Below are 18440 nucleotides of genomic sequence, written 5' to 3'. Positions count from 1 at the left end.
TGGACTAATGATAATAACATTGACATTTATTGAATAGCTACTAGATGCCAAGCACATCCATTGCATGGAATGCAAAAAGATCAAATGACCTACATTAAAGCAAATAGAAGACAAGTGAATAAAGATATGTTTTTATGTATGTGTGTGCCATGAAGGAAAAGGCACACAACATAAGGATAAAAAAAATTGTGTTCATTGCTTATAAAATATACACGACTACAGAGCATACTAAAATAAAGAATGGAATAACAAAATGGAATCACCATTAAAATTAGTTTAATCGTGACCTTGGTCAACTAAATTCTTTATGGGGATAGAAAGCTTAAGACTGTCATTGCTCACATGACTGGGTCAGATCTATTGACATACAATTGTTTTTAGAGTCATTTACATTCTTTATGTGATTAACTTCCACATTCCTATCAGTAACCTGGATAAAAGGGAAAAGATGAGAACTATATCAACTGACTTAACTGACTTTCAATTACCTTCTTTCAAAATTTAAGAGTGGATGATGGTGATGGCTGCACAACAGTGTGAATGTACTTAATGTCATTGAACTGCACACTTAAAAATGCTTAAAATGGTTAATATTATGTTATATAAACCTTATCACAATTTTAAAAATATTAGAATGAAGAATTTGAGATTAAGTACTTTTCAAAGTTTATATTCAGATAAGGGGAAAGGGATTTAAAAATAAAAAATTTTTGTGGTTGTACATCAGGAAGAATTTTGGTGCTTTGCTGCATTCCATATTTTCTTCCAGGTTTATGCATTTAATGCACACAAATCCTAATTCTTCAAGGCCCAATGAAAATGTACACATTCCCCACCATTCTGTCTGCAACTACCATATCTCAATAGTAATCCAGTGGGTAAATTAAAAATAACCAAGGTACAGTAATTATTACACAAATCTGAATGTAAGATTATGCATGATTATTGGTCAATGACATAGAGCAAATTAATTGCCCAGGAGTTTAAAAAAAAAAAAAAAAAGGCTGCCCTCATTCCTGAATAAAATAATGGAGGACTCATGGAAGAGGTGGCATCTGAGCTGGGTCTTAAAGAATCTACTATTTTACTGAACAGAAACTGGGGATGACTACAGTTGACACTGCTGTACAGTGTATCTGAAAGTTGTTAAGAGAGTAGATCTTAAAGTCTCTCATCACAAGGAAAAAATGTTTTTTTCTTTCTCTTTTTTGTATGATGGATGTTAACTAAACTTACTGAGGTAATCCATTCAAAATATGAGTCAAGTCATTTCACTGTTTACCTTAGACTTACACAGTGCTGTTATGCCAATTAAATGTCAATAAATTGGTAACAAAAGAAACAAACTGGCAAGAAAAGTCTATTTTAAGGAAAAAGTATGAGCAGCAAAAACATGGTAGATAAATACTGCAAAAGCACTTACAAAATGGCAAAACTGTACAATCTGACTCTAGCACAATAAAAACAAAGAGTAACCAAAGAAGAAAGTATTACATAGACTATTAAAAGACTTAGGCCATGAAGTCAACTTCAGTGTCTACTCAAGGTTTTTGAGCAGGGTAGTAACAGCATCGAGGCACTTTCTCTAGGCCTCAATTTTTCATGTATGTGGAATTCTCCCTTCTACCCCCTAAGTCCAACAGACCTCCTCCACAATTTCCACCTACTGAATTCTACACAGACCCAGCTCAAGCACCAACTCCTCCATAAAACCACCACAGAAAAACTCCAAACTCTTTGCCTTTTAATTTACACTTTTCTATCCTCATCCTCGACCTAATCTTTCAGCAGTGTATCAGAGTTCACCACTCTTTCCTCTCTAAAGTATCTCTTTTCTTGGCTTCTGTGACAACAAACTCTTGGTTTTCTTCCTCCTCTGGCTCTTGACAGACCACGAAATACAAGTTTCCTAAGGCTTGATCCTAGGTCTTCTTCTTTTCCCCTTGTTCTTTTCTAAAGTGATTTCAGGGACACCTGGGTGGCTCAGTCGGTTGAGCGTCCGACTTCGGCTCAGGTCATGATCTCACAGTCCGTGAGTTCGAGCTCCACGTTAGGCTCTGTGCTGACAGCTCAGAGCCTGGAGCCTGCTTTGGATTCTGTGTCTCCCTCTCTCTCTGCCCCTCCCCCACTCATGCTCTGTGTCTGTCTCTCTCTGTCAAAAATAAATAAACGTTAAAAAAATTAAAAAAATAAAGTGATTTCATCCGTTTCTCTAGCTTTAAACACCATATCTCTCCCTCTCTCCCACCCCATATATACTCATGAATTCAAAAGCCACACATCCAAGAAAACCCCTTGAGCTCAAGTAGCAGATATCAAATTGCCTACATGACATCTCAAATTTAAAACATTTCCAGAACCAATTCTTGTTTTCACCTACAAGTTTTCATCATTTCAAGAACTGGCACTATCAACTACTCAGTCACTAAAGCCAGAATTCTGGAAAACTTGCTTCTTTCCTTTTCCTCACCTACATACATAATACTGGCATTCCTCCTTCTAAATTCTTCCCAGTTTGCCTTTTTCTGTCTTCTACCAGAGCCACCCTGTCTCCCTAAATCCCTTCATGCAAGCATTTAGAATGATCATTTAAGAATGTCAATCAGACTGTGATTCTTTCCTGCTTAAAAACCACCAAAGATGTGCCAGAGTACTTCAAACAAAACCCTACCCCCACCAAGGCCTTACAAGATCTGGGTCTCACTTACTTCTTTAACTCCCTCTCATTCCCTCTCCCTGCTAGTCCAGTCACTTTGGCCTTCTAGGTCTTTGAATACATTCTTGCTGTTCCATCTGCTTACAATGTTCTTCCCTTCAGCTATTCCTTTCAGACACCTGTTTAAATATTACCTCAACAAAAAGGATTTTCCATACACCCTGCACAAATTAGCCTATTCCTGTGAGTCCTTTTTTTCCTTGACAGGCCTATCAAAATTTTAAATTTGTTATTTTTTCTTTCATTGATGTCAGCCTCCCTTACTAAACTGTGAAGCCCATGTTTTATCATCTAACATATATCCAGCATGTAGGATGTCATGACAGTGCCTGTCATGATATAAGTGTTCCAAAGATATTTATTGAATGGAGAAATGTCAGTCTAAGATATGCCTCATCTTCCTTTGTGACCCCAGGCAAAATATTAAACAACTCTTTCCATTAATATTTCATTGATATCTACTATATTGTGAGGGAAACTAGGGAGATAAAATTGTGAAGGACAGCCTACAAATATAAAAGGTAGAGGTATATATTTATTAAAAAAATACATTGTGAGGCAATGTATGAAAACTCATATGAATAATACTTTAGCAGTTAGAAACAGAATTTCTCATCTGGGTAATAAAAGACTGCATCACTGAGAATATGATGTCTGAGTTAGGCTTCAAAAGATGGCTGGACTCTGACAATCAGAAATATACCAAAAGGTATTACAGATGCAGGGAAGAGTTTGAACAGATGTATAGAATGAGAAATCAAGATGATGGTGGAAGAACAAACTGGTTGGCATGAGTGTGGGCAAACTAGTACAAGAAAACCAAATACAGTTAGAAGGGCAGGCTGGACAGTACCTTTTATGTCTGGCCAATGGACAGAGCTACTAATTCTCACTTTGAGCTCACGTAAGATTTTCAAATTGTGGTTTCACAAATATAAATTTGACTACAACATAGGTAATGAAATAAGAATCTGTACCTGGACCAGACAAAAGGCTACTATATTAAACTAGGGAATAAAAAAGATTTTAAAAAATTTGGTTAACAAAAAGAAAGGTCAAAAGCAGTGCTTCTCATACTAACTAGTAAAAGGTCAATACTTTAAATTCTAAATGGTCATGGAACAATAGTTTTGTAAAATGCAATCAAAATTAATGATTAGGAAAATAAAATATAAAATACAAAATATAAGCTCCAAATTATAATTATGAGATTCAGCAGAGATAAAATTACTTCTAAAAACTGCAATAGAATTTCTAAATGCTTACTCTCAATTTCTGTAGTTCTTATCATGGACTAGAAAATTTGTGGGCTGGGACCAGTCTATAAACCTCACATTGAGCAGCACTGGTTTATTGGGCTCTGTCAGTGACTAGATGCCATGGAAGTCAAAAGTAACTCTGAGATTACTCTTTTAGGTGACTGTAAGAATTGTTATACCATCAAGTAAGAAAGTTTGGTGAGTTCAGAAGGTGTCACTATAAAAAAATATGGAATTTTGGCAGGAATCCAGTGCACTAATGAGAAAATCCTACAAGAGTTTCAAGACATTTTATACATAGAATTTTTCATCACCTTTATTTTATTTTCCTATTTTCTGGCTAAAAGAAATAAATAAAGGAAAAATAGGTACTGCTAATTTGGAGGAAGACTTACAGAAAACAATGTCATAGGCTAAAACAAACTGTTATTTTTAAATGTGTGATTATACAATGTCATTTGCAACCAAGCATAATAAGGAAACATAATCTCTGGCATACCATACTGATGTAAATTACTTTTTTTTTTTGACAGACACATGCACATGTAACTCCATTCTTTTTGAAAAACATCCTTGGTGGTGAGTTCATAGTGCTTTAATTGTCCTTATGTTCCTTAAATCTGTGACATAAATCTTGGGTCACCAGCTGGAGACAAAGAACTCCTCTGTTTTGCTTGACATTAGAGATTGATGATGCTTGACTAGACAAGTAGAAACCCATATTTTTAGTAATGGGGAAAGAACAGAGCTCCCAAGGGATATAAGAAATTGAAATCTGAGGCTTGACAGATTTTTAAATTCAAGGCAAGTAAAGTGACAATGTTGATAAATATGAAGTGATTAAAAAAGAAAAAAAAAAAGCCTAGGATAAAGGAATCAGAAGATGCTTGCAATTTACCTGAAAAAGAAATGGCAGCTATAACTCTTGATAATGTAATAAACTTATTAATAATGATATACTAGTTAGGTCATTTGATATCCTAAGTTATCTTCTAAAAGAATAGCAAAAGCAATGATACAAACTTTAGAACAGACCCTTAATAACCAATGTAAGAGTTACATATGATGACATCCTTATCAAGCAGATTTTCTTCACTAATCTCAAAGATAATGAAAGTTTATGAGATTTTAGAACCTAGGTAAACACAGTCCTTTATTAGGACCTGGCAAGTAAAAGTTTTAAATGGAATAATTCTTACCGAGTTAAAAACAAGCAAATAAATTAAAATATCTGCTTTGACTTACCCAAATGGATCACCAACCACAAGGAATGCAACATCACAGATATCGGCATCCTTTAAAATATTATCTGCTTCTTGTTCCACTTCTTCTCTATCAGCAAGAATCAATTTTCTTCCGTAGAACTCTTCCTACAGATTTAAGTCCAATATCAAAATGAGACAGCAGGTGACCATTTACACACACACATACACACACAGACACTAATCTCTGTCTGGGGCTGGTGCAAATTTTGGCAACCATCCAGACATCCATACATAGATCACTGAATAGGACTCATCAGTGAGCTAGCACTCTATAACATGTTGCAATTAAACTCTGTCTTTGGGGCTATCTTAATATCCCAAGAGGAGGTAGACCTCCTAACATCTGAGACTGTCTGCATTTTAAATTTATCTAAATCTGAGTCTAACAGACCAGGCAGAATACTGTAGAATGAACAGAGAACATGTTTGTATGAGTCTTACTTCATAAACATACTAATAAAAATGAATATATTAAATAATAACTATAAACATACATGGTAATTTGGGTTTAATTAAATTTTCCATAGGAAAACCTATAGGACTCTGGCTAAAATAAAAGGTAACTTCAATGACAAATAATAGAAAATTAAGATTCAGTCATTTACAGAACCAGCAAACATTCCTATATAATTGCAGGAAAGATTGATTGAAAACTGTATTTCTGGGGTGCCTGGGTGAGTCGGTTGAGTGCTAGACTCTTGGTTTTGGTTCGGGTCATGATCCTAGAATCATGGGATGGGCCCCACGTCAAGCTCCGTGCTGAGCATGAAGCCTGCTTAAGATTCTCTTTCTCTCCCTCTGCACCTCTTCCCCACTCATTTTTTCTCTAAAATAAATAAGAAAATAAATAAATAAATAAATAACAACTGTATTTCCTACTTCCTGCTAAAAAGGCAGAGATCCAGGGGAGAGAAAAGAATTCTAAGTATATAGGAAGTCTCAACACAAACTGCTTTGTGAACCAATTCCCTGAAGTTCAACTCTAAAGAATAAACCCAGGAGGCTGACCTTAATGGGTGGCAGCATGTAAGTACAGAGAGTGAACTGGTGTGCCAGTGGTCATATGGCAGTGGTTACAAACTATTATGCAAAGTCATGAATCTTATTAACTGATTTCCCGTGGAATAATATGTAATTCAAATATAGTAAAAGTGGATGCATAGACAAATACTATTTCTTACATACTGAGAAGTTTGAGCTATAAAGATTATATTAGAAGTCAAATGTTACAAGGACTGCTATAATAGAAGCGTTATCTGGTACTCAGTATCTGTCAAGCAAAAGAGTAAAGAGCAAATGATTAAGCATTTGAAGATAAAGGCTATAGTTCCAACTCAGATAACTATTTCTTAATACTTAACTAGAATCTGTTCTTGAAAAAAGATCCCTTCCCTTTCTCTGCATATCTTTGCAGAGATGTTCCAGAAGTTCCCAATGACAACGATGTTTTTACAGATAAAAAGTGTTCTCTTTATTTTCACTTTTATATTTTTTCTTAATCATTCATTTGCATATAACTTCCTTTAATTTCATGAGCCCAGAAAACTTATCAGTGGTAGAACATTTATATTCACATATATCTAAGACATACACATGATTACTGAAAACTGAAGGAAATGCTTTTTTTCCTGAACTTCTAACATCTTTTTTTTAATATGAAATTTATTGTCAAATTGGTTTCCATACAACACCCAGTGCTCAGCCCACAGGTGCCCTCATCAATGCCCATCACTCACTGAACTTATAACATTTCTTAAAAAAAATTTAAAAAATCACATGTGACTAGCTTAATGCTAGCAGTAATTTTAAATCCTATTCAATACTTTATGATTCAACAACAGAAAACCCCACTCTTCTCAAGACTTCTATCATGTATCACTCCATATTTATTACTTAAGAAACATTTCATTATCTAATTGAAACACAATATTAAAAAAAAAAAGTATCCACATATGCATAACCGTACACATACACCCCAAACACTCCATTATAACCAAATAGCTGATCCTTTTGAAAAAAAATGTAAAAAAGGGAAGAGATAATAAAAGTAGTAAGAAACTGGTATTACATTATTCTTAATTTACCTACTTGTTTATTCATTTACTCAAAGAATATTTCTTTTTTTAAAAATTTTTTAATGTTTATTTATTTTTGAGGGAGAGAGAGACAGAGCATGAGTAGGGAGGGGCAGAGGAGGGAGTCACAGGACCTGAAGCAGGCTCCAGGCTCCGAGCTGTCAGCACAGCGCCTGACACGGGGCTCAAACTCACAATCTGTGAGATCATGACCTGCCGAAGTCAGACATTCAACTGACTGAGCCACCCAGGTGCCCCAAAGAATATTTCCTATACACAACCTCCAAGCCAACCTCTATGCTTGTCGTCGGCAAATAGTGCTGAATGAGACATACATGGCCCCTGTCCTGTGGCTTATAATGTCTAGTGGGGAATTATCTAACCACATCAGTAAGTGCTATAGAAGCATGGAATCTAGTAAGAGTCAGGGAACGGGCAGGGGGGAAAAGCAGTATTATTTAACAAATAATTTTAAATTTATATTATACATTATCAAATGACTCATTAGCCAGTTTTTGTATAGCATCAGCCCTAATCTCCTCCATGAAAATGAAGGTAAAACTCAAAAAATTCATTGCTTTAAGTTGAAAGCAATGTTTAAAGCTTCTTGCTTTAATTTGGCAGGTTTTGTATAAGGAGGGCAAGGTAAACACTCAAAATTAAAATTACTTTTGGGTATTCCTGGAAGGATACATGAAAAATTAGTAATAACTGCCTCTATGAAGGGGAACTGGGCTAGAAATATTGCAATGTATATACCATTTAGTATCTTTTAAATTCCTTTTTAAATGTTTATTTATTTTGAGAGAGAAAGAGAGACTAGGGGAGGGGCAAAGAGAGAGGAGAATCCTAAGTAGGCAAAGAGAGAGAGAATCCTAAGCAGACTCTATGCTATCAGCACAGAGCCCTACATGGGGCTTGATCACACAAACTGTGAGATCATGACCTGGGCCAAAATCAAGGGTTGGGACCCTTAATCAACTGAGTCACCTAGGCACCCCTAATATCTTTTTAATTTTATACCATACAATGTATTACCTAGTCAAAAAAAAAAAAATAGAAAAGTACAGGCCAGAAGTAGAATGTGTAAACAAACAAAATCTTAAGAAAACAAAATCTTAAACACACACACACACACACACATTAACATTTAAAGAACAGAGAAATAGGGTTTACAAAAGGGACTGAGAAAAATGGAAAAGTACAAATAAAACCAAGAAAAAGTCATGTCTTAAGAGCCAGCTTCAAGGAGTGAGCAAGTATGTCAAAAGCAGTAAAACAGGTAAGAATTGAAAAGTATCCTCTGGCATTCTCAGCTATTAAATAATTGCTCAACAAACAAATATTTCAGAGGAATGGAAATCAGCTCACAGGAGTATGAGACATGAGTGAAGCAGGGACAATAAAAGCATGCTGCTTTTTCAAAAACTTTGGATAAATAAGAGAATAGTAACTATGGAGAAAAGATGTTTAAAAGTGGAGAATTTTGGGGTGCCTGGGTGGCTCAGTCAGTTGAGCATCTGACTTCGACTCAGGTCCTGCATCAGGCTCTGTGCTGACAGCTCAGAGCCTGGAGCCTGCTTCAGATTCTGTGTCTCCCTCTCTCTGCCCCTCCCTGACTTGCACTCTGTCTCTGTCTCAAAAATGAATAAACATAAAAAAAAAAAAAAAAATTAAAGGAGAGAGTTTTCAGAAGAGACAATATCTAAATATGGTTTCAGGTTCAGGGGAGAAGCATATTAAGACAGACTGAACATAAAGAAGAAAGAATAACTGATGGGAATAAAGTTTCAGAGGAAGGGAGAGAAAGAAGTTTGAGAAAAACACATCTACTTAGTCTTGAACAGGAAGAGAACTTCAATCTAACAAGCCATTTTCTTTTCTTTTTTTTTTTGTTTTTTTTTTGAGAGAGAATACAAGCAGAGGGGCAGAGAGAGGGAGACACAGAATCTGAAGCAGGCTCTGTGCTGACAGTGCAGAGCCCAATGCAGGGCTCAATCCCACAAACTGTGAGATCATGACCAAAGCCAAAATGAAGAGCTGGACACTACTGACTGAGACACTCAGATGCGCCTAACAAGTCATTTTCTAAGACTGGAGGGAAGACAGATTCAGATTTAGGGCAAGGACAAATGGGAAGTTAATGGGAAGTTAATGAAGGTCATAGCTGGTTGCCTCATCTTTCTCAGTGGGAAGGCCTTTACTGTCTTCTCCTCTATCCCTCCAATATCATTCCACAGCTATCAGATAGGAAGACAGGAAGTAGAGCGAGTTGGTACCCAGATGAAGTAGATTAGGAAGAAAAGGGAGGGAACATACATACTGGAAGAAAATGAAAGTTATTTGAGTGATGCCCAAGAACAAGCATAGCAAATTATTATGCTTGTTTCTTCCATGCTTTTGCTCACAATTATTTTTTCTTCAGTAAAGAACACCATGCTCTTTCTCTTCCCTTTACCAAATCTTATCTATAATAACTGTCTCTTTCTCTTCCCTTTGCCAAGTCTTATCTATAATAACAACATTTATAGTCTATTTACATTAGGATCACTCTGGGGTCAGGCATAGTTCTAAGAACTTACGCCTATGAATTCATTGAATCTTCGTTATAATCTATGAAATAGCCCCTATTTTTATCCCTGTTTCAGAGATAAGAAAAAGACCACTGAAAAGTTAACTGATTGTCCAAAGTCACAGAACCTTGGTTGATTACAAAACATCCCATGTATCATAAATAAGCCATAGACAGGCAGAGCTTAGTGATCTCCTCTGCTTTTTGCAAGGTGGCTACAGCCCCAAAGTTAGCTCCTTTTGGCCATAGCTGCTTTCTCTATTTACCCTGCGGAGCTGTGCAAATATTGCCATTTTCAATCTAGACTATGAAAACAAAAGAAATAAAACAAAAAGATTGGGATGCATTATTTTAAGACACAGCTTAAATTCCATCTATTCTGTAGTCTCCCTTGACCACCATGGACTGAAGTGATCTTTTTTTCTTTTTTTAATGTTTATTTTTGAGAAAGCGCGAGCAGGGAGGGACAGAGAGAGAGAGGAAGACATAGGATCTGAAGCAGGCTCTGCTCTGACAGCAGAGCCTGATATGGGGCTCAAACTCATGCACTGTAAGATCGACCTGAGCTGAAGTTGAATGCTTAACCAAACTGAGCCACCCAGGTGCCCCATGATGTGATCTTCTTTCTTATATGGATTTCAATTAGAATTAATAACTAGTAATTATTTATTATGTAAGGCAGCTTCTCCTAATTCATGAAAACAAGAGCACTGGCTTAAGTAAGATCATCTAAGTTCTTCCCAGCAATATCATTTTATAGCTTCTTTCACTGTTGTCATGAATTGTTATTTAAATCTTCCTTTATTATTTATGTTTTCCTGGGTATAACACAGATAAATCATGAACCACGTGAGAACAAAGGCCATACCTTTTACTTCTTTGTATAAGGCACTACAAGTGTATTACACCAAATCGGCATAGAAGATCATAATTTATTCACAGAAAGCGCCTAACGAAATTCAAAGTGTATATAACAAAACTAAAACTCTTCCCTGGATTCACTGTCTCTAGTTTAATGAACTTTTGAATACTACAGAACATATAAACAATACTACCTATTTGGCAATTTGAAAACAATAGCTTTCAATGTAAGAATAGATAAATTCCAGATTTGTTTAGTAACATCTATATATGGCTTTCATAATTTTGTGTGATTATTGATAAAAGAAAGCACATGTTCACTGCAGAAAATTGGTTTTTCCAATCTTTTTTTTGCACTGTGTAATAATTATCCAGTTATTGAGACCAGATTGTACATACAGGTGTGAGCACGTGTCAACAATTTTTAAAAATCAATTTGTTTAAAGAAAGAAAAAGGTAGAAATGAAAAAACAAAAAGGAAGTCACTGAAGAGAAAGTGGCTCTGACATTTTACTGGGCAATATAGGCATGAATTTATTTATTTATTTATTTATTTATACCTTAACTTATTCTAGAAAAGAGTCACTAAAGGTGGCTGATGTCACACAGAAAGTTGCTCAGGGAAAAACATGAACTAAAGACCTGGAGAAGGTCATGAAGAACAGACAGATGGAATTTTGTGATAAGAAGATTCAAAATTCACCATTTTGCTTGAATGCTACCTTTCTCTGAAATTATTATTCTGTGAAGCTATGATCTATCCCTGAGTATACAGAGACACTGTATGTTACAAAGGTGAAGAGTGGTGGTTCTCAACTCAGGACTGCCTCGGCTCATATTCTGGCTCTATCACTCATTATCTGTATGACCTTGGGCAAGTTTCTTTGTGCCTGTAAACTGTGAACAGTAATTATACAATAATAATCCTGTTCCACATATAAAGCACTTAGAACAGTACATAGTAAGTATTCTATTAATATTAGCACTTACTATTGTAGAGAAATGGATATTCCAGCACCTTAACAAAGAACACATAATTTACCTGTAGGTGAGGTTAGGCCCAGCCCGAGAATACTTGAAAAAATTACAGCAACCAACATTACCATTTAGTTAGCACTTAAAATTTACAAAGCACTTTCAAATATATCATCTTTTTTTAAGTTATTTTTTTAATGTTTATTTATTTTGAGAAAGAACTCAAGCAGAGAGAAAGAGAGAGAGAGAGAGAGAGAGAGAGAGAGAGAGAGAATCCCAAGCAGGCTCTGTGCTTACAGTGCACAGTCTGTGAGACAGAGCCCCGAAATGGGGCTCTGACAAACCGTGAGATCATAACTTGAGTGGAAATCAAGAGTTGGACGTTTCACCAACTGAGCCACCTCAAATATATCATCTTAATAAAACCCTACCTTAATAAAATCTCCAATTGGTTATTATCTCTATTTTCACAAATGAGATAATTGAGGTTTAGATAAATCCAGAAATGTGCCTATCAACAACTACCATTTCTGGAGACTTTCGTGACAGGCACTACATTAAGAACCTATGAGGTGAGCATTCTTATCCCCATTTCACAAAGTAAAAAACTAAAGTTAAAGGACTTGTCCAAGATTACATGGTAACATGTAACAGAGAAGATTTCAAGTCAGGTCCAAACTTTCCTCTATGCTAAATCCTGACATCTTACCCTAAAAAATGCTGATTTGTTTTATTTGTCTCTACTCTCTTAGATGAATTTAAGTCCATTCTAGTTTTCCTTAATTACTGGTAAGAGAGGAATACTTATTATCTTGAGCTTAGACAATTTGCTTCCATCCTAACAAACCAGAGTCAACAAATCAAAGCTGGTCGTTAGATGCAACTTTCATATCAATACCAATTCAAGTAGCAGTCCTTAATTCCTTATAACTCTGAGACCAGAATTCCCTGGGCTGTGAATCTGAGAGGGCATTAGACCTGAAATTCTCTAGGTCATTTTTTTTTTGTTTAGAAGCCTTGATAGACCAGACAATTCTAAAATCCTCTCCCTCCTCCTATAACACGTCCAACACTCTGTTCATCTTAATTTACATGCCATTTGGAGTTTGACAATGGACATGAACTACTTAACCCCTCCTCCAAAATGTACTGAGCCCTTCACAAGAGCCAGCTAAATGCATGATAAATTAACAAATCCTAAGTTTATTAAGTCCCAGGCTTATTCAGTATACACAAGAGTATGTGTATAAGCCTTACGGGGAGTCTTTTTAAAGGTAAGCCGTCTCTGGATAGGATACAGACAGAAAGGCGATTACCATTCCCTATGGAAACACTTCAAAGGGAGAAGCTTTCAGCGTGGTTTCTGAATATATAACCAACTCATTAAGGCTATGTCAGTACCTCATTAGCACTCAACTCAGAAAAAAATGGACTATCATGAAATAAGGGATTTTGAGAACTATCCCCAGGAGTGTAAAGTAACTTTCCTTTCCTATTTACTGGAGAAAACCACAAAATTAGACTTGTAAAGTAAGACAAAAGCACCCTTTCATTTTCCAAGTCACTTGGTTGTTGTATTATTTCCATTCTTGTACTCCTCAGATCCTTAATGAGCAGGGGATGGGTTTTAAAAGGTTTCAACAAGCAGACCTGAAAAGTGCGTTCAGCTTAGTGTAATGAAAATCAGCTGTTAGCTTTCTTCCCAGGACTGGAGATCCTTAAGCACCTACCAAGACTTCCTTCCCTACAGTCAGGATTGAGGTATAGGCTTCCAGATACACCCGACTGCAGCGTCTAACAACTTCCAGGCCCTTGACTGTGATGTCCTTGGCATCGCCCAGGCCCAGGCCGATCAGGTAAAGCATTTCAAAGTCCAGGGAGACTGCAGGACGAAGCGAACAAGACAAACATGTGTCAGCTACACCGAGGATATCTAAAATCTAGTGATGAACATGGAAACTGAAAACCAAAACAGCCGGAGGAGAGACGGCAAGTCACGAGCGAGGTCTGAGAACCTCACTCCACGCCTCTTACATGAGGATTGGAATGAATGTTTGTAAACAACCCTACCCCGCATTTTCTCGTTACACCAACCTAGGAGCACACAATTACACTAGAGAGAATTGTAGTTGGGTCCCCAAAAGCCTAAAAGCAGCCTTTCCGAAAATATAGCTACCGAAAGGGATGATTCGCGCACAGAGAAAATCCACGCCGCCGACCTCACCGACGGTGCCGCAAAACGTCAGCGCCTTTACTGCACTTTACGACTAGCTGGAGGGGCGGGCAAGCCGGCCTCTGCGGGTGGGGTGGGGGAGATCTGCTGGCTGCGCCAGAAGTGACCCGCCCGCTACTAGGGTGGGGAAGCGAAAGGTCAGTCGGTCGGGCAGTCTGTCTAGAGTCCCCAGCATGGCCTCTGGGAAAGGACGAGGAGCACCTGCGATCCCCTTAGCCAGTGGCTTTACACATCCCCAACCTAGGACAGGGTAAGTGCAGGACCTCCTTGCCTGGGAGGAGCTGGACCCGAGGTTGGGTAGCGCAGCGCGGCGCGTTACGCCTTTTCTCCTTCGGTCACGAGAACGGGTGACGTGTGGGACGGACTTCCCTAATTTGCTCGGGATTGCCCTAGTGCAGAGATTTCCATCCTCGCCTTTGCATTCCGCTGCCGTTTAACCAGCTACCTCCCTGATGAGGTGTCAGTGTAGCCAAACCCGGCCATCAGTGTGATTCTGATTTCCTAGCGGGGCGGTAATTCCTGGGGTTTGTCCCCAACCCCAAGACCTCATGCCGGAGTGCCCCGAGGGGCGTGACTGGGATATGCCTCAGCCATCCTCAGTGTCGGGAAGCCCAGAGCCGCCCTCTCGTCCCGTCCCCCCCCCCCCCCCCCCCGCCCCGTGCCTTTCCAAGTGACCTTTAAGAGTGCTCAGGAATTTCAGACTTCTTGCTTTCACAGGGGGAATTCCTATAAAGTAGTTAGTTAGATGTAGTTCCGATATCGAAATGGTTTGTTTTGACTGTAAATGCTGTTGGTAAGGTCACTAGTGACCTCATCCAAGTTAAGAAGACAGTTTCCATTGTTTATCTTAGGCAGTGTTGATTATTCAGAATTTTCCTGCTGCTTCTCAGACAATGCCTTGTGTCTTTTTTTGCCCAATACCTGTTACTTAACCCTTAATTTTATGTTTTTTCCTAGGCTCCATCCACCCTTTGCACTTCACATTCAATACACTCTTCATGACTGATTCTATCCAGTTTCATTACATCCATCCATTCTTCATACCATAAACAAAAATTAATTCAAATGGATCATAGATGTACATATAAACTATATGGAAAACAAAACAATAAAACTTCCTAGAGAGAGAATAGGAGAAAATATTTGTGATCTTATTTAGGCAAAGACTCCTCAGGTGCAACACCAGAAGCATGATGTAGAAAAGAAAAATTGAGAAATTGAAGTTCAGAGAGATAAAACATATGTTCTTCAAAAGACATTGTTGAAGCCACACACTGGAAGAAAACATTTGCAAAACATGTATCCGGTAAAGGATTTGTATCAGGAATGCATAAATAACTCTCAAAAGGTAAAAATAAGAAAACAACTTAATTTTTTAAGTAGGCAAAGAATTTGAAAAAGAATCTCCCAGAGAATAAGGTAAACAGATCCCCAAAGAGGATACACTAACATCAAATAAGCCACATCATTAGACATTAGGAAAATAAAAATTAAAACCACGGTGAGAATCTAGTATATTCCTATTAGAATGGCTGAAATTGGAGGACCTGGGTGGCTCAGTCAGTCAAGCATCTGACTTATCAGTCAAGTATCCGACTTTGTCTCAGGTCATGATCTCACAGTTTGTGAGTTCAAGCCCCCCGCATCTGCATCCGGTTTGCTGCTGTCAGCACAGAGCCCACTTGAGATCCTCTGCCCCCCTCACTCTGTGACCCTCTGTCTCTCTCTCTCTCTCTCAAAAATAAAAACAGTAATAAAAGAATGGCTACAATTAAAAGCAAAAACAAAATAAAACCCTGAATATTCACTCTCAATAATTTTGGGTATCTCTAGTATTTTGCTGACTCAGATTTTAATCTCCCATTTAGACCTCCCCTTCAGCCTCCTATATTTAACTTTCTGCTGGAAATCACCTAGATAACCCAGAGACATATCACATTCAAAGCTGAATCCATCTTCTTCCCTTTCAACTTGGCTTTCCTTCTGTATTATCTACTTTGGATGGAAGGCATTATCAACTACAGACTTATGCAAGCCAGACACGTGGAAGTTACCCCCCATTCAGTCTAACATATCTGCCTCTCTTGGTAGAAACCTTACCTACTGTCGCAGTCTTTCTTTAGGTCTTCATGTCACTCCTGCAGCTGGTCACCATGTCTCCCGCACATTCATACTTCTAGGAGCCAGAGAGATCTAGCTAGGATACAATCTGAAAATGTCATTCCCTTCTAAAAGTCCTTTTGAGGCCAAGAAAAAGTCCAGGCTCTTCAAAATATCCCACAGGATCATCCCTGGAATGACCTCTGCCTACCTCTCTCTAGCCTCATGTCTCTCCACTCCATACCACGAGCTTTTACTCTGGCACTACTCTTCTGTGCCCACAACATTCTCCCTTTGTGCCTCTGTGACTTTAGTCAGGCTGCCACCTCTGCATTGAATATTCTCTCCCATTCTCTCCTATCTAGGCCACTGCTCACTCTTTAAGACTAAGTTTAGGAGTCCTTCCCAGAGATCCCTGAGGTAGGGTTGAATATCTCCTTGTAATTACAATAATACTGTATGCATATACTTATCAATCAACTTAAGTGTTTTATAATTGTCCATTTGTGTATCTTCCTTAACCAAACCATCAATTTCATAAAGTTAGGGCCTGTATCTTATATTACACAATTACACAATTGTATCTTATATTACACAGTTACCCAAGGTACACTTAGTGCAGTGTCTGTCACATAGTAGGTATTCAGTAAATAATTATTAAATAGATCATTTATGTATACACTAGTAGCTGAGCAATTTCTTTGAATTATGGTGTAGTTTCCTATCTTTATGAAATAAATGCAGGGTGTGGTATATTTTAGATGACTCCCAAAAAGTCGTTGATGGAATGTCAAACAAAAACAATGCCTCACTTATGCCACTTCAGAAAGTTATTTACGTTAAAAGGTTTATGACACAGTTCACATATACTTCATATGCACCCTGTTGAGTAGGTAAGCTTTCCAATGTACTGATCATGTTTTTGTTGTCAGATTTGCTTTGGGTAATTCCAGGTAGATTTACAGTGAAAAGGCAATGTCAAAAGGAATAATTAATCAAAAGGAAGGTGTTGTCTATCTCCTTTTAGGAAATCTGTATTGAAAATGAAGTTATTCTGGGTAGGTAAGGAAATATTCTTTTTAGATATGGAAGCAATTTCAGTTTTTGCTCTTCAGAATTCAGTCAAAGGAACTGCTTTCCCTATAGAATTCTTAAACCTTTTTACCTGCCTTCATTTCTCAATAAGAGTGTAAATTTAGGAACTTTTCTGGAGATAAAGTAAAGGTGTTATGCAAATCTCTGCAACTCAACAAATATAACCAGCAAACTCTTGCTGTTCTTTTTTTGCAGAATTATTCTGTGTGATTTGGACATTTCTCTCTTACCATTTAAAACAGTTTCAAATGTGATTGCATTTCCCTCAATAATTTATTATTAAAAACTTCAAACACTTAGAAAAGTTGAAACAGTTTTATAATAAACATCCATATAGTCACCTCTTAGGTTTGTTCTATAGTTGTTAACATTGTGCTGTATTTGTTTTATCACATGTTTATCCATTCATCCATCCATCAACCCATCTTATTTTTTGATGCATTTCCAAGGGAGTTGCAGACGTAAGTACACATATTGATTGCATTTTGCATGAAAGATAACCCCCTCATCTAGGTAAACAGATTAACAAAACATAGCTTATTTTGATGATAACGAAAGCAGTTAGTCAGAATACATATTTATAATGCCATTGCAAGTTTGAATCTCACATCTGGGGGGGGAAGGCAGGGGGATGGTTATAAAGAACTGTGATTCTAGGGCTTAAAAAAAAAAAGAAAAGGATGAAATGAAAGCCTTTTTAGTTTTAGTTTAAAGAATAACAAGGATAGGGGCACATGGGTAGCTCAGTTGGTTAAGCATCAGACTTCAGCTCAGGTCATGATCTCTCAGTCTGAGTTTGAGCCCCGCATCAGGCTCTGTGCTGACAGCGCAGAGCCTGGAGCCTGCTTCAGATTCTGTGTCTCCCTCTCTCTCTGCCCCTTTCCCACTTGTACTCTCTCTCAAAAATAAACATTAAAAAGAAATAAAAAAAAAAAGAATAACAAGGCCTAGAGAGTTTTCTTCTTTATATTCCGCTTGCAGGTAGGAGAGTACCAAATCATCCCTCAGGGTGAACATTTATGCTTTTCCTGAAAGATCTTTAAGCTGTTTTCATAACCTTTGTCAGTAACTCATTTTTATACCCACACTGTCAGAAATTCTTCCTTATATCTAATCTGTGACCTTCAGGCAGTAATAAAATGTGAAAGATATAGATAGTCATAAGAAGTTATTACTGATGGCTTTTCCATTCCATTGTCATAAACACACCATATAGTAGTTATATTTTAAAGTGGGGACACTGCATTACATTATGAACAAATCATGATTAACTTACATCTAAAAGAAGT

At 37.4% G+C, this 18440-nt stretch overlaps 1 protein-coding gene and 1 long non-coding RNA gene across 6 annotated transcripts in view; one reads left to right on the top strand and one right to left on the bottom strand.

The window, feature by feature from the left end:
* The window catches only part of DPH5 (diphthamide biosynthesis 5), an 85857-nt gene extending 71603 nt beyond the window's left edge, over positions 1-14254 (bottom strand). For 3 of the 5 annotated variants that reach the window (XR_009257910.1, XM_058716404.1, XM_058716401.1), the window contains exons 1-3: positions 13900-14254; positions 13454-13605; positions 5221-5345 (exon numbers count right to left, since the gene is read on the bottom strand). Coding sequence is in view for 4 of the 5 variants with exons in the window: in XM_058716404.1 (XP_058572387.1) it covers positions 5221-5345; positions 13454-13588 (260 nt within the window). In the remaining variant the exon portion in view is untranslated. Of the gene's footprint in view, positions 1-5220; positions 5346-13453; positions 13606-13835 lie in introns of all 5 variants that reach the window. The other 2 variants (XM_058716403.1, XM_058716402.1) reach the window with 2 other exon arrangements.
* Positions 14101-18092, top strand: LOC131504301 (uncharacterized). Its single transcript, XR_009257911.1, has 2 exons — positions 14101-14206; positions 14914-18092. It is a non-coding gene; the product is annotated as an uncharacterized LOC131504301 (long non-coding RNA).
* The last annotated feature ends 348 nt before the right edge of the window (positions 18093-18440 follow it).

Source organism: Neofelis nebulosa, chromosome 2 (genome assembly GCF_028018385.1).
Source record: "Neofelis nebulosa isolate mNeoNeb1 chromosome 2, mNeoNeb1.pri, whole genome shotgun sequence".
NCBI lineage: Eukaryota > Metazoa > Chordata > Mammalia > Carnivora > Felidae > Neofelis > Neofelis nebulosa.
This window is presented reverse-complemented; position numbering and strand designations above follow the sequence as displayed.